The 26,579-nt window shown below is 46.9% G+C and overlaps 1 protein-coding gene, 1 long non-coding RNA gene and 1 pseudogene across 4 annotated transcripts in view; 1 reads left to right on the forward strand and 2 right to left on the reverse strand.

The window, feature by feature from the left end:
* The window catches only part of LOC135900540 (uncharacterized), a 219,765-nt gene that overhangs the window by 105,929 nt on the left and 87,257 nt on the right, over nt 1-26,579 (forward strand). The gene's annotated exons all lie outside the window — the stretch shown is intronic.
* Nucleotides 1-26,579, reverse strand: part of LOC135900539 (uncharacterized) — a 59,271-nt gene that overhangs the window by 11,529 nt on the left and 21,163 nt on the right. For all 3 annotated transcript variants that reach the window (XM_065430016.2, XM_065430018.2, XM_065430017.2), the window contains one exon: nt 12,849-13,000. In XM_065430016.2, coding sequence (XP_065286088.1) covers nt 12,849-13,000 — 152 coding nt within the window. The remainder of the gene's footprint in view (nt 1-12,848; nt 13,001-26,579) is intronic.
* LOC135900476 (uncharacterized) lies at nt 1,458-5,992 on the reverse strand (annotated as a pseudogene).

The following is a 26,579-nucleotide window of genomic DNA, read 5'->3' on the forward strand; positions in this document are numbered from 1 at the left end:
AGCTCAGTTAACTTCTGCACACTGAGTGCTCTCCGTTGTCTCACTCTCGAAAGGATATGTGGTGTTTAGCGAAGGTGGAAGCCAGACTCCTGCCGTCCCGAAGTAAAAAGCCGTTTATTTAGCATATACAACCAAATATATAATGAACAGAAACACCCCCTGGGGAATAAAGAACTGAAATGAATAACGAAACTGAATATAACATACTCCCTCCCTTATTTTTAGTGGTTGGTAGTTGGTAAGTATTAGTAACGAAAACCCCAAAGCATGCACACTGTACTCATTTACACATATTTACATCCTACGTACACAATGGCAGAACACATATTTACAACACAATGTCAGACCGCGAACTAATTGGTCTGATAGTCTTGGAGCCAGGCCGGTGGCCGGTGCTCTCGGGTCGGCCGCTTTGGACGTCGCACAGGCGACGGGCTCGTGGACTGCTGCTGTGGTATGCCAGGAGACAGTGCCTGCGTCCTGGGAGAAGGAGGCTGTAGCATGGCAGGCTGCAGCACATCGGGAGACAGCGGCTGCGGCGTGGCAGGCTGCAGCGCATCAGGAAGCTGCGACGTGGAGGGCTGCAGCGCATCAGGAAGCTGCGACGTGGAGGGCTGCAGCGCATCAGGAGACCGCGGCTGCGGCATGACAGGTGGGCCTGGTCCCCAGATGCCCCTCTCCGGAACCCTGGAAAGCTTGGAGGCATTCCACGTACGGCCGTCTCCAAGTCGGAAAGAGGCTGGTCCCCTCCTCTTGATCACCTCAGTTGGTGAAGAAAAGGCGCAGTCTCCCTTGAACCGAACGGACGGTTTTTTGATGCGGACAAAATCGCCTACGACTATCTTCGTCTTCTCGTCGGCTCTCCTTTTGTCCGTGTAGTGTTTGCTGCTTTGCTGCTGACGCCGAACCCTTTGACGAAGTCGCGCCAACTCCTTGGCTGAATCTTCCGCAAATACTGGTGCCGAGAAACCCACGATATCCAGCCTGGTTCGGGGCATTCTACCATGCAGCAGTACTGTTGGGGCGACCCCGGTGGTGGCGTGCGGAGTACAGCGGTAAACGGCAAGGTATTCTGTGACAGCTCTTCGGAGTGGTTGTCTTTCGAGGAGTGAGACTTGAATCAAGTTTTTCAATGTGCGATTGAAACGTTCTATTCGCCCATTGGCTTGGGGGTAGTATACCGAAGAATGTGAAAGACTGATGCCTCTGCTTTGCAGGAAAGTTATGGACTCACGCGAAGTGAACTGAGGTCCATTGTCACAAACAATCTCTTCCGGGTAGCCTTCACGGGCAAAAACACTTCTTAAAAAGTCTTTCACGGTGCTCGTGGACACTTCGCTGCAAAAATACACCTCTGGACACTTAGAATGGTAGTCAACAAGCGTTATAGCAAATATGCTGTTGTAAGCTGCATGCTCCAAAGGACCAACAATGTCTAGGCCAAGCTTTTGCCACGGTCACTCAGGCCATTCAACAGGTTGCAACGGTGCTCGTGATGTTCTGGTGGACGTATCTGCCTCCAGGCAGATATGGCAGTTTTTTACTGCCGTTTCCACTTGCTGATCCATTCGTGGCCACCAGAACCGCTCACGCAGTCGCGCCTTCGTGCGCGTGATACCCGGATGTGTCTCGTGCGCGGTGCCGATGATCTGAGCCGTGAGGGAGGACGGAACAACGAGGCGCTCTCCACGCAGAAGCAGGTCATCGACAACAGAAAGTTCTTCCCGAATGGCGTAGAATGGTTTCGCCTCTTCTGGTATGAACTTCTTTGGCGGCCAGGAACTCAGCACGAATGACTTCACAGTTTCCAGGCAACTGTCGTCGAGGGCGGCCTGCCTGAACTCCTCCTTTGTCACGCAGGCTGGCTCAATGAACAAGACAATTTCTTCCTCCTTAGCAATCTCTGCCTCCGAGGTAGGTGCTGGTAGCTGAGAAAGTGCATCTGCTACAATGTTTGTGGACCCTTTGCGGTATTCAACAGTGAAATTGTACCAAAGGAGTCGTGCATTCCATCGTGCAATTTGGAGTGGGCGTCTTCCATGTCCTTGTGACGACAGCAAGGACACCAGTGCCTGGTGGTCTGTTCGAATTGTGAAACGGCGACCCCACAGGTACGTGTGCCATCGCTCACACGCCCAAATGCACGCAAGAGCTTCTCGTTCACCGACTGAATATTTTCTCTCTTCAGGTGAGAGTGTACGAGATGCGAAAGCGACTGTGCGGAGCTCGTGGACACTTTGTTGCTGCAGGACTCCTCCCAGCCCACAGTCGGACGCGTCGGTCGACACAATTACTGGCAATGACGGATCGAACATTTGGAGGACTGTACTCGACGAAAGCATTTCCTTGACCCTCCGGAAACTGCTATCTGCTTCGGCAGACCAGATGAATGACTCATTTTTTACGCAGTAAGACTCTGATAGGCTCAACCACTTGTGCCAAGTGTGGAACAAACTTGGAGTAGTATTCTACGAGGCCCAGGAACGAACGAAGGGCGGCCACATCAGTTGGCACTGGTGTGTTAACTATGGAGTCTACTTTCTCTGGAAGTGGCGAGATACCACGTGCAGTGACCTTCTGCCCTAGAAAGGCATTTGTTGTTCAGTTTCAGACCTGCGTTCTTCATCTTTTGCAGCACGGTCTTCAAGTTTGAAAGGTGTTGTTCTGCGGTCTTGCCAAAAATAATGATATCATCAATGTAGAACAACACGCCAGGGCAGCGGTCAAGGATTTTCGCCATCATCTTCTGAAATGCCGCTGGGGCAGAAACCAACCCATATCAAACTCTTTTAAAACGGAAAAGGCCATCATGGGTGATGAAAGCTGTCAGATCCCTGCTGTCAGGGTGCAAGAGAACCTGGTGGTAAGCAGAAGCCAAGTCAAGTTTGGAGAAGTGTGTAGCGCCTACCAAAGCGTGAAACAGCTCCTCTGTATGGGGCAATGGGAAACTGTCTGGAACAATAAGCTTTGTTCGGCTCTCGAAGGTCTACACAGATCCTGATGCTACCATCTTTCTTGTTAACAACAACAATGGGGGACGCCCATTCAGAAGCATCGATCTGCTCGATGATATCAAGGCTCAGCAACCTCTGAAGCTCATTTGATACTGGTGACCGGAGAGAATACGGCAGACGGTGAAGCTTCGAAGTTGCAGGCTGCACGCCTTGCCGTGTCTTGATGCGATGCGTGAACTCCTTAGCAAGACCCAACTCGGGACTGAAAAGTGAACTGAACTCATGTTCTAAGGCTGGCGGAAGAGCTTTGTTATGGGGCTGCACGCTTGACGGTGTGGAAATAGAACAGGATAGCGGGTAAACAAGAGTCGGCTGCGGAGCAATGGACGTGTATAAGCACTTGAGAGCAGAACCCTCAATGCGAAGATCCAAGGCTTTGATGCCGTCAAGACCGATCAGAGAAGTGCCTCGGTGAACAACATAAAAACGTAGCGGTGCTGTGCGGCCTTTAAATCGAACGTCTGCCTTGAAACAACCTAGCACTGGAATCGGCCGTTGAGAGTAGTCAAACAGAGTAACATGTGGAGCAGGCAGAAGCGGAACGCTCTGAAAATATCGACTGAATTCTTGCTCCGACAGGATTGAAACAGACGACCCTGAATCAACAAGGAATGTCAAAGTAACATTCGCGACTTGCACTTGAATATGAATTCCGCTACGCGCGGAACGTTGCACAGTCAAAACTTCCTCAGCACTGCTGCATGACGAAACATCTTCATGAAATTCAAGTTCACGGACTCGACCTTGCATTTGGGTTAGCTTGCGGTTGCATACCCTTTGAAAGTGGCCCTTGCGACCGCAAAACGAACAAGTCTTGCCATGCGCTGGGTACTGTGGCGCTGACGCGATGTTGTTCCGCGAGCCGCATCGGAAACAAAGTGGCGAGCCGGAGCGGCTACTCTGTTCTCGGTTCCACTGAGGGGGGCGGTTCCGCTGCGGCGCACGTGAGCCGCCCGCGCTCCTCGTTAAATTCTGCTCTAAGGTGACTGCTGGTTGTGAATTCCTTTTTTTCGAAGAATGCGACGATGGGTTTCGACGCTGCCGCAGTGAAATTGCTTCGACCGAAGCAAAGAGCTCCTTTAGCTCTTCAGCCGCCTGCTCAAACTGAAGTGCAATTCGAACAGAATTCTCGAATGAAAGTGTGGAACCCTCGAGCAGTAACCGCTCACGTACGCGAATGGAAGCTACGCCGGTAACGATTTAGTCCCGCAGAGCATCATCTTGCGAGGCAAGCGAACAATGTGACGCTAGCTCCCGTAGAGCGGCAACAAAGTCATGAACGGACTCGCCTGTGTGTTGGCTGCGGCGGTGAAAGCGATGACGATCGATGATAACGTTGCGCGACGTCGAAAATTGGTTCCGTAATGCGGCGAGTGCAGAGTCGTATTCGTCAGGAGGGGCCACGACAGACTTGTCATCGGCGAGTGCTGCGGCACTTGGCACGGCCGGTGCTGCGGCGCTGGTCCTTGCATGTAGCGTCTGATAAATACGCTGGCCTTCCGCCCCCAAACAATGCAAAAGAATAGCCTTGCGTTGCTCCGGCTTGAATGCGGCGGCTCCGGATGCCAGCAAGTACACGTTGAACATCTGCTCCCACTGCTCCCATGGCAATGACGGACGGCCGGGCGTCGGAAGGAAAAACGGTGGCGGAGCAAGCCCGGTGAAGCTCACGGTGGGCGGATACGGACGGCGCAGCGGGGCTGGGGGTACCTTCACGAAATCCTCGTCGCCAATGTGGTGTTTAGCAAAGGTGGAAGCCAGACTCCAGCCGTCCCGAAGTAAAAAGCCGTTTATTTAGCATGTACAACCAAATATATAATGAACAGAAACGCCCCCTAGGGAATAAAGAACTGAAATGAATAACAAAACTGAATATAACAAGATACAGGCATATTCCTTCGCGTCTTTTTGTTTACGATACTCTTACATTATTTAATTCGTTGTAGGCTTGTGCCTCATCTCGTCCCGAGCTCAGCCCCCTCCCTTCCCAAGAAAAGAGAGAAAAGAATGAAAGAAGGAAAGAAGAGAAGAGAATAGAAGCCGTGTTCTATGGCGGAATTAAGAAATACCAATTACACAAAGGCTAACAAATGTTGCTTAAGTCATTATTTCGTCACATTCCTATGACGTTTCATCCATGAAATCCAAGTTTGGCTTATAACTTTTCTCTTTTGGTCGGCGCGTTGGAACTGTGTCTCTCTTTCAAAAGTGCGTTTGCTCTCCGCTTAATCGCGCGCCTCACATTATCCATGCAGCTCATACATCTAATTTCACTCGCCATGCACTAGAAGTAACTCACCTACGGGATCAGACTAAGCCATTATCAGCTTTATTTTTCCCCTTCGCAGCCAGACTTTAAACACACTTCCTTCAACATTGCTATAATCAGTTTCCCGTCAACGTTTATGCAAAAACTAACAAACAATCTTTTACATTGAATAATTGTGACAGTTATCCCTCTTCAGCGAAAACCCAGCCCTTACGTAATACCCCTTCGGGAGCGTCTAAAATACTGAATGAATGAATGAATGAATGAATGAATGAATGAATGGAATGAACGAATGAATGAATGAATGGAATGAACGAGTGAATGAATGAATTAATACTTGTACAGGCTATACGTGAAATCATCAAGGAGACCTGAGCGATAGCCTTAACGATGGCAGCGTTAATACATTCAGGTAACATATACGAGGGGTCGCTGGCCAGTTTTGTCTGCTCCTAGAGGGATATTTTATTGACAGACAAGACACAGGTTGAACAGAACTTGTGTGCTCTAGCCTGCTACTCTGCACTGGGGAAGAGGGAAGGGGAGTGATAGTATTGGGATGAATGTCGATGACAAAAGACGTGTTGAGTGCCTATGTATGTACATTAGACGGTGGTGCTACTAGAGCCGTTCGTCTAGTTTTTTTTTGTCACGCAGTAGCTTAAACAGCTCTCTCCTTATACGCATTGCAGTTGCAGTATCCGGCCATGGGCCAAAAAAATAGCATCATCCGACAGTGGTTGCTTCCCAGAGTTGGCTAGGGAATTATCCAGTGTGCGTCTTTCCAGCATTTATGCTGGAAAATCATTTAATGCGTATTCCGTCATTTCAGGTGCTCGACAGCGGTCACAATCAGAGATTTTCGAGTATAGTGGCCGATGAGTTGTGCGTAGCGACGGTGGAAACAACGACCAGCCGAACGCTTCGTAGCAATACGGGTTTGCTGCGGGTAACCTGTGGATAAAACGGTTGGGTCGATCATATACAGGTATCTGTGGATGTTGTCTGTGTGGGCTCCGTGTATGATTGGCAGGTCCTGCATGAGTGCTTCGATCCGTGAGTCTACTATAATGTCTGTGATGACTTCGCCTAGAGTGGCGCTCGCTAAAACTACCAGGGCTTCTAATCTTTGTGCTCACACACAAACATCCTAAACAAGTGGACGCGAGGAGAGAGAGGGAGATCAAAAGAGGAGAGAGTTGCTGCGATTGCTCAATGCCAGAGCAAAGCACGAATAGTGCGGGACATCTCGGCTCGGCTGTCAGCTGCGGCAGTTGTATTCGTCCACTTTCATTTCGCTTTCCTTTGTCGCTTCCAGGTATCAAACAAATCTAACAATTAATAATCCTTAAACATCTCTTCGCTTCGTCGCCTGATAGCTTTATATGAGCAAAGCTTCGATCGGGCTGGTTGGCAGTAAGTAACTCTTAGTTTCACAGCGCAGAATTTGCACATGCGTTATCTCCGCAATTTGATTGGTTTGATTCTAATTTTCTTTGCGTTATTCCATTCATTTGCTCAAAGTGTCTGGCAGTTAGGATCGGCTGGAAATTAGCGCACCTTCGTTTCAGTTTGTGTATTTCGTCTTTGTCCGAAAATTCTGCGCTTCAACTATGAGACACTTAGGCCCAAACAATGAAACGTTCCTTTCCTTCGAGCGCTTCCTAACCTTACGTGAGGCCTCCTTACAGCGAAGGACCGATGGAGGAAGCAAGCATACTCTGAAAGCTCCCTTCACCCGTCCTCACGTAAGGAGCGGTTGCCGCCATGCCTGGGTTCGAGATTATCTCTTAAAAGCTTTAGGCGAACACCAGAACACCACTATTCAATAAAAAAGGTTGTATCGTCACACAATCTTTAAGTTGATGAGCTAATATAGAGAAGCGTGGACGCTATTTTCTAGTTTTGTTTATTAAACCTAAAGAAGTAGCGTATTACGGTGCAAAACTTGATTTGATCCAGCAACGCTGGTACGCCGGCGTCGTGCAACGCCTAGCAACGCTTCCATGCAGCACGCGTGACTGAAACGAACGTGCCTGGCAAAACGTACCGTGCTCGCGCTTCTCCGAAGGTGGGCGACAGCACGCACGCGCAAGCAAACGTCACGTGGTTAAGCAGTGAGGCGAAGCGCTCGTTCAGGGCCAGGAGCGGCGTAAGGACGCATGAAGGTAGTTTGGTCCAAACAATAAAACGTTCCTTTTAGGTGTGTGCGAATATTGAAATTTTCGATTACGAATCGAATACGAATAAGGCGAAGAACTCTCTTCGAATATCGAATCGAATATCGAATACATGTGTAGTATTAAAAAATTGCAAGAGAGGTAACAATAGCTTTATTACCCTTTTAAAAATAAGATTGCATTCTACAAGGTTGCTTCAAATTAAAGAGGTACTCAATTATAGATAATGGACTCAGGTAATGCCCTCAGTCAGGTAAAACGCTTGTTACAGATTGTAGTGAAGGAAAATTAACTGCTCAATATGGCTAGAAAATAAACGCTCTCTATGCACTGTCACATTTCTACCGGTAGAAAAGACTCACTAGGAACTGAAGTGGCAGGGATCGCCAAGTACTTCCGGGCGAGTGCACTTAAAAGCGGGTACCTGAAGCGGCCAATGGGCTGCCACCACTCACAAGGATTCATGCCCCTTTCCAGAAGAGGCTTTTGCGCGTAGTCTGTAACTTCCCCCTCAGGGGCAGATGCCAAATGTGTCTTCTCTTTGTTCATCACTAGATCGTCAAAAGCATTCCATACACTCGATGCCACCAGTGGACACGAAGTCGACGATGGCATGGCGGTGTCCCCACGGTGTTCCACGACGGCTTCCTGGAGCTCCCTTGTCACAAGGTTTTTCAGCCAGATAATCTGAACAGATGCCTGATGAACTGTGGCCATAAAGCGCGGATCAAGAAACATGCCTAGGCTGGCCACTTCATCAAATTTCCACTCCGCACAAAGAGCCTTGATACATTTTGAATCAATGTTAGCAAACCCTGAGTTGCCTTTGCAACCTTCAAGGCAATGGGGCATTCCAAAAATAATTGGAATTATAAAGCTTGGTGAAAAAGAAACCGAAACTGATCATGTCTCAAATGCCTGAAGCAGATAGACTGAAACAGAGCATACAGATAATGAGCGGATCATGCGAAATTCTCAGTTAATAAACATGTTCTTAGGAGAATGCGGAGCAAGCATACAATTGGTTAATTGGTCAATTATTCGCAGTCTATCCGAATATTCGCCGTTTCCACCGTTATTCGGCCGTCCTCGGATATTCGTGAATTTCCGAACATGCATTTCTCGAATGGAATACGCTTCGAATATGGAAAATATTCGATTCGTATTCGAAATTCCGAATATTCGCACACCCCTAGTTCCTTTCCTTCGAGCGCTTCCTAACCATACGTGAGGCCTCCTTAGAGCGAAGGACCGATGGAGGAAGCAAGCATACTCTGAAAGCTCCCTTCACCCGTCCTCACCTAAGGAGCGGTTGCCGCGTGCCTGGGTTCGAGATTATCTCTTCAAATCTTTCCGCGAATACCATTATTCTATTAAAAAATGTTGTATCGTCGCACAATCTTTAAATTGAATAGCTAATATAGAGAAGCGTGGACGCTTTCTTCTAGTTTCGTTTACTAAAGTTAAAAAAAAGTTGCGCATTACAGTGCAAAACTTGATGTGCTCCAGCAACGCTGGCACGCCGGCGTCTTGCAACGCCTAGCAACGCCTAGCAATGCTTGCATGCCGCACGCGTGACTGAAACGAACATGCCTGGCAAGACGTACCGTGCTCGCGCTTCTCCGCAGGTGGGCGACAGTGCGCATGCGCAAGCGAATGCCATGTGGTTAAGCAGTGAGGTGAAGCGCTCGTTCAGGGCCAGGAGCAGCGTAAGGACGCATGAAGGTAGCTTTGGAGCTACCTTATGCTGAGGAAGCACCAAGGAAGCCTTCACCGAGGGCCCCTCAGTAAAGAAGCTTTCAGAGTGACATAAGGTAGCCTCACCCCAATGAAGGCTTCCTTAGTGAGGTAAGGAAGGTTTCATTGTTTGGCTTCTTATGCTGAGGAAGTACCAAGGAAGCACCAAGGAAGCCTTCACCGAGGGCGCCTCAGTAAGGAACCTTTCAGAGTGACATAAGGTAGCCTCACTGCAATGAAGGCTTCCTTACTGAGGTAAGGAAGATTTCATTGTCTGGCCCTTATGTTGTTCTGGCCATAGCGGATGTTTGCTACGCTATCGCTATTTGAGTAGGTTCAGGTTGAAAAATCTAATGAATTTCTTTTGTGCTCGTTATTACATGCTCTCTACTGCCTTGCAAAGCAGCGTGCCAGAGAGAAGCTGCAGCAGCAGCAGTGGGAAACTTCAACGAAGAAGGAAATAATATTAATAATTCACCGACTATTATGATACACCCTAATGGGAGTTTTGGCGTGCTAGCTTAAGTGTTTTGAATTCGCAACATAATACGGCAAAAAATTTTGTTGGGAATTATAGGGTGCTCACGGCGGTGTGGCTGAGTCTCTGCTGCACACAAAGCACTTCCACCGGTTGCGCCGCTGATTGTTCAGAAAGAATTGGCTTTGTAGTACGATTTATACTGTCACGTGGTAGTAACTGCGAAGAACGACACATTGTCGAAACTTTGATACTGTCAACCTGCAAGCACATCCTGTAACGCAGAAGACTTTCACGAGGAAACCGTAATATATTGAAAACTTCAAACACATATCCACCCCTTGCAGAATGGAAGAGTCCCCTACGCAGGTGTGCTTTTTTTGCATCAAGTTTATTCTCTCTCTCTCTTGTCGAAATTAAAAGTTACAAACTTATTGGGCCAACTTGTGCTCAGCGAAACAAGTAACACTCAAGCACCACCACATCGGCGAGCCGAGTCTGTAATCGTCGAAAATCAGATTTGTGGGCCAAGCGCTTCGGCTTTTACACATGACTCGTCGAAGGATCCCTGCAGTGTAATCGCTGGTGCGGGCGTGGCTTCCAGAAAGCAGAACACGATTGGCGTCGCACATACAATAACATTACAAACATACTTGGTGTCTGCAGCGAACATATAGAACTATCGATAACGTTCGAGTAGCTTCTGATACAGGCAGGCGCGTCGTGCTTCGTCAGAGAACGCTTAACATTCGTTAGCCTGTGAAAAGCAGTAACCGAGGAAACATCAAGAAGTGAACAGACGGTGGATGGTTGGATGGATGTTATGAGCATCCCCTTTGGAACGGGGCGGTGGGTTGTGCCACCAAGCTCTTGCTATCATAACACTTAATGTCCTACCCTGGTTAAACAATAAAAAGAGAGAAGAAAAACACTATGAACTCCCACAACTAAATTTTCGGATCCCCTATTGCGAACTGTGCTTTTGTACGTCTCCATTTTTTGTCGTTTCCCTACGTTTATTATAAACATGGCGTGCTAGACTTTCACAGTAAAGAGCCTTGTACACCGGCGTTGGTAATAGTACATCAACGAGATCCTTACGCAGGCGCCCACTATTCACGCGCGCTAGGCGTTGCAATTAGAAGTACCTTCCTTTCTAAAATGCTAAAATAGGTTCCAGTTTCTTGTAAATATCCATGGACATTTCTGGCGTTCATATCACACGACGATACAGTGTGCTCTGGCAGCGTGTTTGGGTGTCGCATCTGAATAACTATTCGCACGAAGGCGTTGTTGTCGTCGTCGTCGTCGTCATCATCATCATCATCATCATCATCATCATCAACCTGGTTACGCCCACTGCAGGGCAAAGGGCTCTGCCATACTTCTCCAACAACCCCGGTCATGTACTAATGGTGGCCATGCCGTGCCTGCAAACTTCTTAATCTCATCCGCCCGCCTAACGTTCTGCCGCCCCCTGCTACGCTTCCCTTCCCTTGGAATCCAGTCCGTAACCTTTAATGACCATCGGTCATCTTTTCTCCTCATTACATGTCCTGCCCATGCCTATTTCTTTTTCTTGATTTCAACTAAGATGTCATTAACTAGCGTTTGTTCCCTCACCCAATCTACTCTTTTCTTATCCCTTAACGTTACACCTATCATTCTTCTTTCCATAGCTCGTTGCGTCGTCCTCACTTTGAGTACAACCCTTTTCGTAAGCCTCCAGGTTTCTGCCACGTAGGTGAGTGCTGGTGAGACACAGCTATTATACACTTTTCTCTTGCGGGATAATGGCAACCTGCTGTTCATGATATGAGAATGCCTGCCAAACACACCCCAGCCCATTCTTATTCTTCTGATTATTTCGTTCCCATGATCCGGATCTGCCGTCACTACCTGCCCTAAGTAGATGTATTCCCTTACCACTTCCAGTGCCTCACTACCTATCGTAAACTGCTGTTCTCTTCCGAGACTGTTAGACATTACTTTAGTTTTCTGCAGAATAATGTTTAGACCCACTCTTCTGCTTTGCCTATCCAGGTCAGTGAGCATGCATTGCAATTGGTCCGCTGAGTTACTCAGCAAGGCAATATCATCAGCGAATCGCAAGTTACTAAGGTATTCTCCATGAACTTTTATCCCCAATTCTTCCTAATCCAGGTTTCTGAATACCTCCTGTAAACACGCTGTGAGTAGCATTGGAGAGATCGTATCTCCCTGCCTGACGCCTTTCTTTATTGGGATTTTGTTGCTTTCTTTATGGTGGACTACGGTGCCTGTGGAGCCGCAATATATATTTCAGTATTTTTACATACGGCTCATCTACACCCTGGTTCCGCAATGCCTCCATGACTGCTGAGTTCTCGACTGAATCAAACGCTCTCTCGTAATCAATGAAAGCTGTATAGAAGGCTTGGTTATATTCCGCACATTTCTCTACCACCTGATTGATAGTGTGAATATGGTTTATGGTTGAGTAGCGTTTACGGAATCCTGCCTGGTCCTTTGCTTGACGTTGGCGTTGTCGTGATCCCTCACAAAAGAATAAAGAGATAGGCGGGATGAGACTGCAGCTTTTCTGACCTAAAGGGGCGGGTAAGTGCGCGCTTTCTGAAGAGTTAAGGAATGATAAATACTCTTTCCCCCACATACCGAGGTAACGGTTAGTTTGGCCAATCTACACAACTGCAACCAAGGAAATGCATAATCGGTTGTTTATTTTCTCTGTGTTTTTTCTTCGTTTGTCATCGCACAATCTTATTATTAAAATTGCAAGTACCCTTCATGAAAGCAGTACTTAGGCGCCGCCTGCTTTACTAAGCGGAAAATGGCGCCGATTTTTCTCTGAACTGTGGAAACTACTGATACTAGCGTCTACTAGCACTGATTTTTTTTCGAGAACGGGTGAATCCGCGCACATGGCATATCGTCAGGAGGTTTTTACGTAACAGTTCCGTTGCTCTTTCAGACACCTCGCTTCCTCTTGCTATATTCGAGCTCAGTATCATTTCAAATTGCGTCTGCCGCTGCTCTAGCTCCAGTGGCAGCTGTGCGAATAGGCTGCCCTTCAACCAGCGCCTGCTTTAGGCGTAAAGCCAACCACTCCCAAAGAGTTATGCGAAAGTTTCTTGGCAAGTAAAGTGTTTAAGGAACCTGATATTACATACCTTCCTTTCCCGTCATCTCCGGCCAGTGACCAAATGTATGTAGCAGTTTTCTTCCTCGGATCAATATCTACTCTGCGCGCAGAGAGGCACTCCAAGATACTGTCGTTGTTGGCGTCCATGACCGCAATGGGGTGGTCAAAGGCTTCAATTGTCTGCGGAAAAAAGATATCGCCAACTGTACCTCCCGAGCCGCAAAGTTATCGTCCAGTGATTGGGCTGTTCAGCTCGTTATTTAGATTACAGTGTTGGAAAAAGATGTCTAATAATTTTTCAAAAAAATGGCATCTCTTTACACTGAGAAGTCAGTCAGTCAGTCAGTTTTTATTTGTAGGAAAATTACATCATCCTGCGGGTGGCAGAGACTAAAGGCATGATTGCCTGACGAGGTCTCTGCCCCCGTAACAAAAGGAGCAGTCTACAGCACTACAGCAGAGAGCTGGTAACAAAAGAGAAGCGGCGTTACAAATAGTACACGCATACAGCCTACACCATACATACATCATACACCCTATACAATAGGGTGTTCTTAAGCACTATGGACAGTTTATTTTAAAAATCACATTGAAGATTAACTCATATCAGAAAAAAACTGGCTGTGGCTTAGCTAAGGGTAAGCCCAGGATGCGTAGCATACTAGCCTTTATTTTAACGCGACAGCGTTAAGGAGCTCGTGTCGCAGAAAAGCCGGTGTCGTCAGCGTCGGCTCAGGCGTGCGGTGATTGCTCAGGCGCACATTTCGTTGTCGCGCCGAACGCTGCGTTGCTCGACGCTCACCGCGTCCGATGCGGCGCGCGTAGTCGCTGCGCCGTAGCAAAGCCACCTAGAAACAGTCTCTGTAGCACGCCGCACCCTTCACTTCTCATTCCAACGAGCAGCTCTGTCTCCAGGAGGCATCTCACCTCGTGAGTGTCTAGCAGAGGCAAGCGCAGCTGCTTATATACCGCCGCGACGCCGCGAGCGACGGCGCGAGTTGGAGCCCCGTTTCTCCTCTGTCGTGACGTCACGGTGTCACGTGGTCAGCCTTGAAGGCGACGCCGCGAGCGACGGCGTGAGTTGGAGCCCCGTTTCTCCTCTGCCGTGACGTCACGGTGTCACGTGGTATTGAAGGTGACACCACCGCACCTGAGGAGCTGGGTTGAGCTCTAGTAATATGCTTCGAATAAATTACTTAAAAGAAAGTCAACAACTGAAACGGAAGTTTACATTTGTCATTGTAACATAACAATTTCACCGGAAAACAAAATCGACAGAAAACAAGACTGCCCGCAGTTCACGTTTGAACGTTTTTCTGGGTAGGCAGAAATCCAAAATAAAAGCACAGTTATTTAACATGTCTATTACCTGATATTCCAAATCTTGTTTTCCATAATTTGTTCTGACTTTTTTATTTCTGCGTTCTGGGTTACGGATATCATATTGCGCCAAGACAGGTGTGTAAATACTGTGGAGTTTCTGTTTATACATTCGCTGTGCCAGTATCCATAAATAGACTTTATTTGCAGGTAAAACATCAAATCTAGGAAAAAGTGGTTGCGTCGGCAACAAACAAATAGGGCCGGTGTGGTTCACAGAAATTCGGAGGACACGTTTTTGCAGCAGTTGTAGCCTATCGTAGTTCCCTTTTGTCGTTGTCCTCCTAACCAGAATGCCATACAAAAGTTTAGAATAGAGGAGGGAGTAATATAGTGATTGCTTTAGCCAAAGAGGTAAAAGAGGAGCTGTTCTTCTAATACATCCAACAGACTTAGCGAGTTCGGAGAGCAGATGATTGACATGAGGAGTCCAAGGGGGGTCACTAAACCATACCCCAAGGAACTTTTGCACTCTTACTTGTTCTAAGTTATGCCCTCTGTACTGTAAGTTAATCGTTTTCTTATGCTTATTGATTGGCTTAAATATCACGTACTTTGTTTTTACTGCATTCAACTGAAGTTTGTTTTGTTGCAACCATGTGGATGAATCATTTAAATACAGATTGGCCGATTGTTCAATGTCATGCAGTGTTGTACTTGTAAAGAATAAGCTAGTGTCATCTGCAAACATGGTTATTGTGGGTGTTCCTTGTAGTTCCGCAATGTCATTCACATATAAGAGGAAAAGTAACGGGCCTAATATCGAACCTTGCGGGACACGTAGTTTAATGTAAAGATGTTTTGAAGAACCACAGTCTATTTTAACAAACAGACGCCGAAACGATAAGTAGCTCTTGCTAAAGTCCAATGTGATACCACGAATTCCATAGCAATCTAATTTTATAGCTAAGATGTCGTGGTCAACGGAATCAAAAGCTTTGCGCAGATCGAGAAACACTCCTAATGTAAAGAGCTGATCTTCAAAATTTCTGATTATTTGCTGCTTGACGGCAAGAAGAGCGTCCTGAGTTGTCTTATTTTTCTGAAAACCATACTGTGAGGGTGATATAATATGATACTTGGTTAGATATTTTGACAGCCTGTTATTGATTGACGATTCGTAAATCTTTGAAAACACCGGTAGCACTGAGATTGGCCGGTAATTCGTAATATCGTCAATTCTACCTCCTTTGTGTGTTGGAATTACTTTGGCCAGATTTAATTTATCTGGGAAGACTCCAGTAGAAAATGTGAGACTAATGAGATAGGCTAGGACAGGGCTGATAATTAATGACACTCGCTGTACAGGTTCAACTTTAATTGCATCATACCCACTTGCGACATTATTTTTTAAGCGTATTATAAGACCATTGATTTCTCTTCCGGTAACGGCATCCAAAACAAATGAGTTTACTCGCCGAGAAGGCCAGTAGAGCCCACCTTGTTGAATAGATGGCTTGGGTACAGCTGCAATAATGAAATACTCGTTAATTTCATCTGCTAGCGTCGTGCCGCCTATAGAGTCATTGATTACTATTTGGTCAGCCTTAACGGGTGATGGGTTTCTGCCAGTAAGGTAATTTACCTGTCTCCAGATCTTTGCCAGATCCGTTCTTATTTTAGCGAACATTGCTTCATAATATGCAAGTTTGACTTTCTTTATATCAGCGTTTAATTCATTGCGATATTTTAAAAATTCTTTGAACAAGTCACCGTCCTTGCATTTTATGAATTTGTGGAACATATTATTTTTCTTCTTGATGCATTTTAGTAGGGCGGTGTCAATCCAGGGCTTTTTAATTTCCGATTGCATTTCTTATACTCTCTCAGTGGAAATGCATCACTGTAGCAACTAAGAAAGACCCGAAGAAAAACGTCATACGCAGAACTTGCATCCTGCTGTAAGTACACATTTGACCAGTCAGCCCGCTCAACAGCGTAACGAACAGCTTAACGAACAGCTTAACTAGGAGTCATTCACCACCCTATGTTCAAGCCTGCTGCGTTTATAGTTCGTGGTTAGGGTGTGTTGTGTGGCAAAGAATATAGGCAGATGGTCACTGATGTCGCACGATAATGCCCCTGCTTTGAAATCTAATGCATTCAGGTTTGAAACACATATATCTATAGAAGTAGAACTTTGTGAAGTAATTCGGGTTGGCATAGAAATTGCATTTTCGCACCCATAAGAGGATAAGAGGACTCATCAAGTTGCGCGCAGAAGAGTCGTCGGCCAACGTGTCAATGTTGACATCTCCCAAGAGAAAGAACTGCTTATTAGTATTAATACAATAGATTATTACATTTTCTAAATGCTGTATGAAATGCCGCTTGTATCCAGTCGGTGGTCTGTACAGATCAGCAATTAAAAACGTGCTGGTTTCCACCGTTAATAATAATAATAATATTTGGGGTTTTACGTGCCAAAACCACTTTCTGATTATGAGGCACGCCGTAGTGGAGGACTCCGGAAATTTTGACCACCTGGGGTTCTTTAACGTGCACCTAAATCTAAGCACACGGGTGTTTTCGCATTTCGCCCCCATCGAAATGCGGCCGCCGTGGCCGGGATTCGATCCCGTGACCTCGTGCTCAGCAGCCCAAGACCATAGCCACCGAGCAACCACGGCGGGTTTCCACCGTTAGGCATTCTATATCCCTATTCATAACTGTGCACTCATCAACAATATGATATGCATACTTTCGACGTAGATAAATAATCAGGCCACCACCTCTACCAGTTCTGTCTAATCGTATTGGCATGTAAACAGTAAAACAAGGAGAAGGCTCATCTTTGCTTAACCATGTTTCTGCGAACATGAAAGCGTCAAACTTAATTTGCAGGGACTTTAGCCAAATGTCCAGCTCATCTTGTTTGTTCCTTATGCTACGGACATTTAGGTGTAATAAGGAAAAACATGGGTGTAAATATCGAAGATTTGATTTTAGTGTGGACGATTCAGTAATGAAAGAGGCTGAGTTGAGCATCATACTAATTAAAAGAAAAGCCCAAACCAACACAACGACGTCTAAGATTATTTGATGCGGGCGATATCTTCTTTGTTTGCAATTCGAATGGCATCGGTCTGTTCATCTTTCCGTGCCAAAATTTTACCCGAGCTGACCCAGACGTATTTCCATCCGGCCTTTTTCTTTTCTGCAAGGGCAGCACCAAGAAGTTGCTTGATTTGTCGTGTTAAGTGCTCATTCACGTAAATGGTAGTGATGCCTGTGCCCTTATATCCCACATCTTCAGATGACAGCTTCTTTTTTTTTTACTTGGCTCAGCAAGTGATCAGCATGTAGGTATGAAACCTTATTGCACCAGAGCCAAGCGAAATATAATAAATCTTTGGCCTTATTGTACCAAACTGCGTGTCTATCATCGAAACAATGGCTGCTCCTCCCTCACGCTGCATATTTACGCCAAAAATGTAAACTTACCAACTCGCTCAATTCGCTGTGTTGCTTGTACGATTATTCCGACTATGCGGCTCTGGAACAGTGTGTTCAAAACAGAGTAAATACTAGCAGGTGCAATTTGCCCACTGCACCCTGGCTTTTCTCCTCTCTGTTTCTTTCTAGTTTTTTGTCGGCGTTCTGATTTTTCATGTAAAGTCGATTGATGTACTGGTGTTCATTGTTTTGTAGTTAGCGAAAACATCGTGCGCTCCTGCTGATAAGACAGCTGTGATAGCTTCAGCATTTACCACCCGCAATATCTTGCTTGTTCGATCTGCCTTAGTCGACATGAGGAATGTAAATTCTTTTTGTAAGTTTAATAAACGCTGTGTTATAGTAAATTAACCTGAGTAGTATGAAGAGATAAACAGAAATGTGTTGTCATATTATACTAAGCAATGTGCCATCTTACGTAATTAGTGCAATAAAAATGGCCTCTTGTTACCCTTAATAACGTGTTGCCTTTCTAGTGGCTTTGAATTCTGCGCCCCAAGGCTCCAACAACCATCACTCATCCCCTGCTGCCACCAGCCATTGCTCATCCATACCCATGTAGGAAATAAATTTGATCTAGTAGCTCGTGCATCTTGAATCTCACTACCCTTGTAAATTTGCTGCTACGAAGCAGCCGTTAAGTTTGCAGTATGAATCGTTAAAATAATCTTTGCGTAACATGTGCGCAAGTGAACATCTGAAATGCCTTTAAATCTACGTTTCTGTACCGCATATATTGAAAACGTGCAGCAGCTGTGAACGACGGTCACGGTTAACGGTCACTGACATAACTGGAGGCACGATAGTTCTCTTGGTGACGATTATTATTCTGAAGCAGGGATTATTATACGTCAAGTTTCGGCAGCCAAAGTTTGCTCGCATAAGTGTCTACCACACGTGTGGGAAGTTTTCTGGAAACACCCATTAAAACATTTCTTTCGTTCCAGCCTCCGCGAGAAAACTTTATATGTATGCTGAAAAACATGTCAGTGATTTTTGTTGCAAGGTAATGCGCGTATGCACACGAACTTTTGAGCTGTTCGAGCCACGGGCGTAACAGGATTTAATTTCGGTGTGTGTGTGGGGGGGGGGGGAGTCCTACTCCTTACGTGTGCGCTCGTGCGCATGTTTGTATATGTGCCTCTATATATGTCTTTCTTTCTTTATTGATTTATTTAAGACAATACATATATTGTCTCATGGGACACGGCTACAGGCAAACATTTGCCTGACAAGGCCGGGCCACCCGTACATTGGCTGCTAAATGGCAGTGGAAGGCTTTCAGGAGAGCACACATGAAATTAAAGCAGCACACATTTTCCAACACTTGAGTACATAATTCAAAGAAAGAAAAAGGTTAAATCTTACACAGTTTACTAAGCATTTGAAGCACAAAAACAAAAACATGTACGTATTTTTTTTATACTTGTAGTGGAGCATTTCTATTAGTCTTCGGATAGTAGCAATTCTTTTACCGTCTCATAGCTTTGCTTTGAAATCCCTGAAATTGGCAGGTCCACTACCAAGGGTTAGTCGTTTAGAAGGTTAGGAAGTTTAACTGCTAGTTTTTGATCACCGTACCTTGTTCTGCAGCGTGGTTTTCCTATCGGAGTTTTTCTGAGGTTATAGCTTGTCATTCTGCCATGATATTTGCTTTGGAAGGTACACTTGTCGTCCCGTAATTGCCGTGAAATTTCAAGGAATAATTTGTAAGTGTGAAGTTTGGATGCTGTTAATATCTTATATTTATTATTGTATGGTTTAGTGGTACCAGTACGTTCTAAGTTACCTATCGCGCGCAGTGCGTGGTTTGGGGGGTTCGAATTGATCTTAAGTTAGTTTGTGTAGTGGTTGACCAAACCAGGAAATATTAAGTTAATCGAGAATGTATAAGCGCGTTGTGAATATTACGCTTCAAATTGATTGGTAGCAAATATCGCAAATTGTTTGGCACAGTGATAGCACGAGCGATATTTTTTTCTAAGAACATCTACGTGTAGTTACCAGGACGTATTTTCATGGAATATAATTCCCAAAAATCTGGCTGCTGGTGCCTGTTCAATGTCGACCTTCTGAAATCGGAGTGGTAGCTGAGGGCCGATTATTGTTCCTTTCGATTTAAACACTACATACTTAGGTTTAGTAATGTTTGATTGGAGTTTATTTGCATTTAGCCATAAACTTAGGTGCTGTAACCAGATGTTAGCTTGCTCCAAAAGATTTCCTGTTTCTCTCCCTGAGAAGAACACGTTAGTATCATCCGCGTATAATATAATATTGGAGGCCTTGAATATTGCCAATATCATTAATATACAGTAAAAATAAAACAGGCTCTAAGACGCATCCTTGCGGCACTCCGTACTTAATGTGCTGAATTTCGAAACCAACTACATTTAATGTTGTGTACTGTGTTCTTGAGGTGAGATAGCTTTTTGTTAAGGGTAATGTGACACCACGAATTCCGTAAAGAAGTAGCTTTTTCAAAAGGACATCATGTTGCACACAATCGAAGATCTTCCTAAAATCGAGAAAGATACCTCGAGTTTCCATTCGGTTTTATATGTTGTAAAGGATTTGTGCTTTTATTTCAAGTAAAGCGGTTTCTGAAGATTTGGTCTTGCAGAAACCAGATTGCTCCTGAGCTATTAGGTTATATGTGTTTAGAAACTCAGTCTTCTATTTATTTTCTATTTATTTAGCAATTTTCGCCATGACAGAAAGAACAGATATTGGCCTGTAGTTTCATGTCATTAACTGGGCCACTTTTATGAATGACAGTCACCCGAGATAGCTTCATCTTATCTGGAAACATACCATTAGAAAGAATTAGGTTAGAGATATCTGCACGAGGCGTGCTTACAATTTCGCTGAAAGCTTTCAATGACTTCACTTTTATGTGGTCTTCACCAGAAGCACAACTGTCCTTCAACGATAAGATTATGGTCTGTATCTCATGCTGTTCAGTAGGTGCCAAGAACACAGTAGAAGAACATCGATTCAGTATATATTCCGTGCAAGGGACCGTGCATCATTTTGTGAGGACGCACCAGCATCAATAAACTGTGAATTAAAAGTATTTGCAAACTCAATACCTGAGAATTCACAATGTTGAAATTGAACCATTTTGCAATTGAGCCTTTGTTCATTACTTCATTGATCGCTTTCTGCATGAGATTTGAATTTCCCTTGATAGCAAAAAACTTGTTCGCGTAATATTCTTGTTTAGAGCGTTTAATATCAGGATTTATTTTTGTTACACTTATATTTGAAAAACCGAAAGTCATCCTCACATCTGCTACTCAGAAAAAATGGGAAGAGTTTGTTACGACATTTTATCCTGTTAGAGGTCCCGAGGTATCCACGGCTTTCTAGCTTTTTTGTGTTTCTTAAACTTTTTAAGTCGAGAACATCTGTTGTATAAGAACGCGAACATGGATATAAAAACATTGTAAGCATTGTATACATCAGTTTCCGCAGTCACTTTGTCCCACCAATAACCAGAAATAAATTCAGCAAATTTCTTAAGATTTTGTTCTGAACAAACTTTTTTTAAGCTTTCAGGGCATATATTCGATGGCTGTTTATGAGGTGCTTAGCAGACAGTATATAGGGAAGTGATCACTGAGATCGCACATCAGGACTCCTGCTCTTACATATTAAGCAGAAAGACTCGTCATACAGCGGTCAAGTGTTCTCTGGCTTGTCGGTGTAATGCACGTAGGCACGTTGATGACATTTGAACACCCTATATGATTCAAAAGGTTCCTGAAAATGCGTATATTCTGGGTTGTCTTGTAAAGCATCTATATTAACATCGTTCATTAATATTATTTCGAGTATAAGTTCAATGCTGAGTTCTAATCGTTTTCCAGCAAATTCTAAAAACATACACGAGGATCCAGATGGCGGGTGGCACACAAGCGAAATCAAGGTGTTCATGCACTGAAGACCAATACATTCATAGCATTCGTTAGCAGTCTTGAGCGCGGGAATTATACTATTCGACATACAAATAAAAATTTACAAACATACAAACTAGTAATTCCGGGACCCGCCGTGGTTGCTCAGTGGCTATGGTGTTGGGCTGCTGAGCACGAGGTTGCGGGATCGAATCCCGGCCACGGCGGCCGCATTTCGATGGGGCAAAATGCGAAAACACCCGTGTACTTAGGTTTAGGTGCACGCTAAAGAAGCCCAGGAGGTCGAAATTTCCGGAGTCCTCCCCTACGGCATGCCTCATAATCAGAAAGTGGTTTTGGCACGTTAAACCCCTTAATTCAATGTTTTTAGTAATTCCGGGGGTTGGCACCCCTCCGGCTACGCCAATCGTTCGAGCGTAGTCTGCATTAAAAAGTGTCATCCTGCTCAGCGCTTGCGAACAAGTGCTGCATGTAGCTCGCGACCAGCAGACAAAAAAGCAAATGGATCATCGCACGCCATTTGCCTCGATCCTGCGCGCGCGAGAAGTTGCTTCACTGCTGAGCTGGAACACAACGGCGGGCTTATGCGCAACTCTGCTCCATGCGGGATCACATACCGGAACACTACTCTGCTCCCGTTTACACCTCCTACCCAACGCCCCAACCAACTTGCCCGCCTGCGTTTATTGGATTAGCGGAGAAGCTAAAACTCTCTATTACCTACTATTCCTGTACAGAATAGAGACATTTACAGCTATTCCGGCAACCGGGGGTGGTTTAGGCGTACGGTCGGGGGCGTACGGACAGAGCGGTGTAGCCATCTGGTGGAGTAGAGCTCAACCAGACAAACACAGAGCTAAAATTACAGTAACCTACTTTGCTCTGCTTGACGGCTGGTGCAAATTTTCGGCAGTGGCGTAATTGTGAAGACGATTACGCTGCTGTCGGAAATTTACACCAGTAGTTAAGAGGTATATTGGGGGCGAGCGCCACCACTGGAAAAGCTGGCGCCACCGTCGGCGTGACGTGCAATGAGCCATCCTGTTGACACAGCGGCCGCGTCGGATGCTTCGGAAGCGCCGAACTGAGCTGAAAACGAAAATTTAAAGTCTTAGCTGCGTTGCGGTTCTCATTAATTTGTGAGGCTTTACCGCCTAGGGTGTCTGGTTTAGAACATTTGAAAGTACTGTAATGAAGCAGACGCGCCCCTGTGTATGTGCCGTCTGAAGAAGAAGACGAAGGGCCGTGCCGTGATCTCGAGCGACCCCGTGCTTCGGACAGCCCTTGCAGTGCCTTGTTTTGCGTAGCGTTCCACAACGTCGTGAACGAGAATAAACCTCATCGCATTTGGTGGAGGTTGCTGAGATCCTTCGCCTCGTCCTGGAGCTCCGCACTCGAACCCTGCCAACAAGATCGCCTTGCACTATGCCTGATCCCGCCACCTCGTTGCCCGCCCCACCGGCTGCCACTGTCATCTGCGCCGGCGTCCCTCGTCAGCGCGACCCACCCATTTTCAGTGGGACCGCCGAACACGACGTGGAAGACTGGCTCTCATCGTACGAACGTGTAAGTGCCCATAACCGATGGGATGACCAGTCTAAGCTGACCAACGTGCCGTTCTACCTCGCCGACGTAGCCAAACTTTGGTTCTTCAACCACGAATCAGACTTTACAAGCTGGTCCGCCTTTAAGACTCTGTTTGCAGAAGTGTTTGATCGCCCAGCTGTGCGTACGCTACGCGCTGAACAGCGTCTACGCCAGCGCGCACAGCAGCCTGGAGAAACATTCCCCAGCTACATCGAGGATGTTCTCGATTTGTGCAAGCGGGTCAATCCCAGCATGTCAGAGGATGACAAGATCAAACACATCCTCAAGGGCATCGAGGACAGCGCATTCCAGATGTTGCTGGCCAAAGGCCCAACTAGCGTATCCGTCCTCATTAACCTCTGCCAGAGCTTTGACGAGCTGCGCCGCCAACGTTCCATCGCCCGCCAGAACATCCAGCACGCCGATTCCGTCTCCAGCATCGCGGTTTCTACCGAATTCACCAACTCGACCCTCTCGCAGCATATCAAAGATTTTATCCGTGAAGAGGTGGCCAGGCAGCTCTCGCTGCTGCCTCACAGTGACGCACCTACGGCAGCTTTGCCTCCAACGCTGCAGGAAGCCATCCGAAATCACATATCTGAAGCGCTTCCTGCAGCTCCTACAACCCCCCCAACCAACCCTATGAGTGTGCCGCTGGCCCATACCAACTTTGCCAACCACCCTACGTCGCTGCCGCTCAGTTATGCAGCCGTGGTTGCACGGCCACCTGCGCAGACCGCTTCCTTTCCATCGCCCATGAATCCGCCTTCATTTCAAGTTGCCCGACCGTCACCACACTTTTTTCGTCCCACCGAGACGTGGCGCACTCAAGACAACCGGCCTATCTGCTTCGCCTGCGGCATTGCTGGCCATGTGGCACGCTTCTGTCGCCGCCGCGCCTCAACTGCGTGTACCAGCTTTGACAGGCCCCGCTACGCACCACAATACGCCGCCACGCCTCCATTATCACCGCGACGTCTCGACACTGATCGCCGGTTGGAAACTCGGCGTTCCCCTTCCCCTCGTCGGCGTTCGATTTCGCCCCTGCGTCGTCGAGTTCCCACTGAAGAGGGAAACTGACTGCTGCAGTTCCTGAGGCAAGAACTGCAAATACGTCGATTTTCTCAAGACCTCAATCTTCGCCGCAAAATGTAATTACCGTTTTTGTAGAGGGAGTACCAGCAGTGGCACTAGTCGATACCGGAGCAGCCGTTTCCGTCATTCACGAGGGCCTTTGCCGCAAGCTACGAAAAGTGACTACAGCTCGCTCTGGCCTGGTGCTCGCCACTGCCAGCGCGCAGCGAATCCACCCTTCAGCTGTATGCACGGCCCGTGTCGTCATCAACGACGTTCTGTACATAATCGAGTGTTTCGTGCTACCATCGTGCTCTCACGACCTCATCATTGGTTGGGATTTCCTGTCACGTCATCATGCTGTCATTGACTGTTCACGTGCAGAAGTGTCGCTTTTACCACTATGTGAATCACTGCCGACCAGCTCTCCTCACTTTGCCGACAAACTCACTGTTGATGCCGACACAACCGTACCTCCTGAGTCGTCGATGGCTGTTGTCTTGTCGTCTGATTCCGCATCTGACGCCACCGTAGTGTTCACGCCGTCCGATGTGTTTGCTCAACGCAAGGGCATTGTTCTTCCGTTTGCCGTGCTTACTGTAACCTCTGGCTCAACTGTGATGCTGGTCACCAACTACTACCAGTACCCGATCAGCCTACTGCGTGGAGAGACGGTAGGATACTTTCAAGCGGTCGACTACGTCGACGACTTCGATGTTCCTGCCGCCTCCCTCCGTCACCTTGACGCCATCGCTTCGGTCTCCGGCTCATCCCCTTCAGTGGGTTTTGACAAGGCCATCGACCCTGCACTTTCCCCATCTCATCGCCGCCAACTTCTCGCTCTCCTTCACAAGTTTGTCTCTTCTTTCGACTGTCATCAGACGTCACTGGGCCGTGCCACCGGTGTTTCTCACATCATCGACACTGGTTCCCACTCCCCCTTGCGACAGCGCCCGTATCGTGTCTCTGCCGAAGAGCGCCGAATCATCACGGAGCACGTGGACGACATGCTCCAACGTAAAGTCATCCGTCCCTCTCAAAGTCCTTGGTCTTCACCTGTCGTATTGGTGAGGAAAAAAGATGGCTCCATTCGCTTTTGTGTCGACTACAGACGCCTAAACAAGATAACGAGGAAAGACGTTTATCCTCTGCCTCGAATCGATGACGCTCTCGACTGTTTACAAGGCGCAGAATACTTCAGTTCCTTGGATCTGCGCTCCGGGTACTGGCAAGTTCCCATGTCCAAGCCTGACCGTCCGAAAACCGCATTCGTTACACCCGATGGCCTCTACGAATTTAACGTCATGCCCTTCGGGTTGTGCAACGCGCCTGCTACTTTTGAGCGTATGATCGACACCATCCTTCGTGGCCACAAATGGAAGACCTGTTTATGTTACCTCGACGACATCGTCGTCTTCTCAACCGATTTTCCGACGCACCTCGCTCGCCTGCATGACATTCTGACCTGTCTCGCCTCTGCCGGTCTACAGCTTAACCTCAAAAAGTGCCGCTTTGCTGCAAGCAAGCTAACCATATTGGGTCACGTTATCTCAAAAGACGGCGTCCTCCCGGATCCAGACAAGCTCCGCGCTGTTGCAGAGTTCCCAAGGCCCACGTCTATCAAAACCCTCCGAAGTTTTATTGGCTTATGTTCTTATTTTCGTCGCTTCGTGCGCAATTTCGCATCCATCATGGCGCCTTTGACAAGTTTACTTTCCGCCAGTAACGGCATAGCAGCATGGTCACCTGAATGTGATGCAGCATTTCAGCAATTGCGCCACTTGTTGACCTCACCACCGATTCTTCGCCACTACGACCCTGATGCTCCCACGGAAGTCCATACTGACGCCAGCGGAGTTGGCCTTGGCGCGGTCTTAGCGCAACGGAAAGCTGGCTATGATGAATACGTCGTCGCTTATGCGAGCCGTACTCTAAAGAAAGCAGAATTAAATTACTCCGTCACAGAAAAGGAGTGTCTAGCGATCATCTGGGCATTAAGCAAGTTTCGCCCATACCTTTACGGCCGTTCTTTCGCCGTTGTTACTGACCACCATGCCCTTTGTTGGCTTTCTTCCTTGAAAGACCCGTCTGGACGCTTGGGACGTTGGGCGCTTCGCTTGCAAGAGTACGACATCCCCGTCATGTACCGCTCTGGTCGCAAGCACTCCGACGCTGATGCGCTCTCTCGCTCCCCACTGACGCCTGATTTGGCGTCGTTGTCAGCTTCCTCGTCCACCCTGTCACCGTTCACCATCCCTGACATGCTCACAGAGCAGCGCAAGGACCCATCCCTTGCAATGTTACTCGACTACCTTGCTGCTCCGTCTGATGTCCCTTCGACA

The sequence above is a fragment of the Dermacentor albipictus genome, chromosome 5, assembly GCF_038994185.2.
Source record: "Dermacentor albipictus isolate Rhodes 1998 colony chromosome 5, USDA_Dalb.pri_finalv2, whole genome shotgun sequence".
NCBI classification, from domain to species: Eukaryota; Metazoa; Arthropoda; class Arachnida; order Ixodida; family Ixodidae; genus Dermacentor; species Dermacentor albipictus.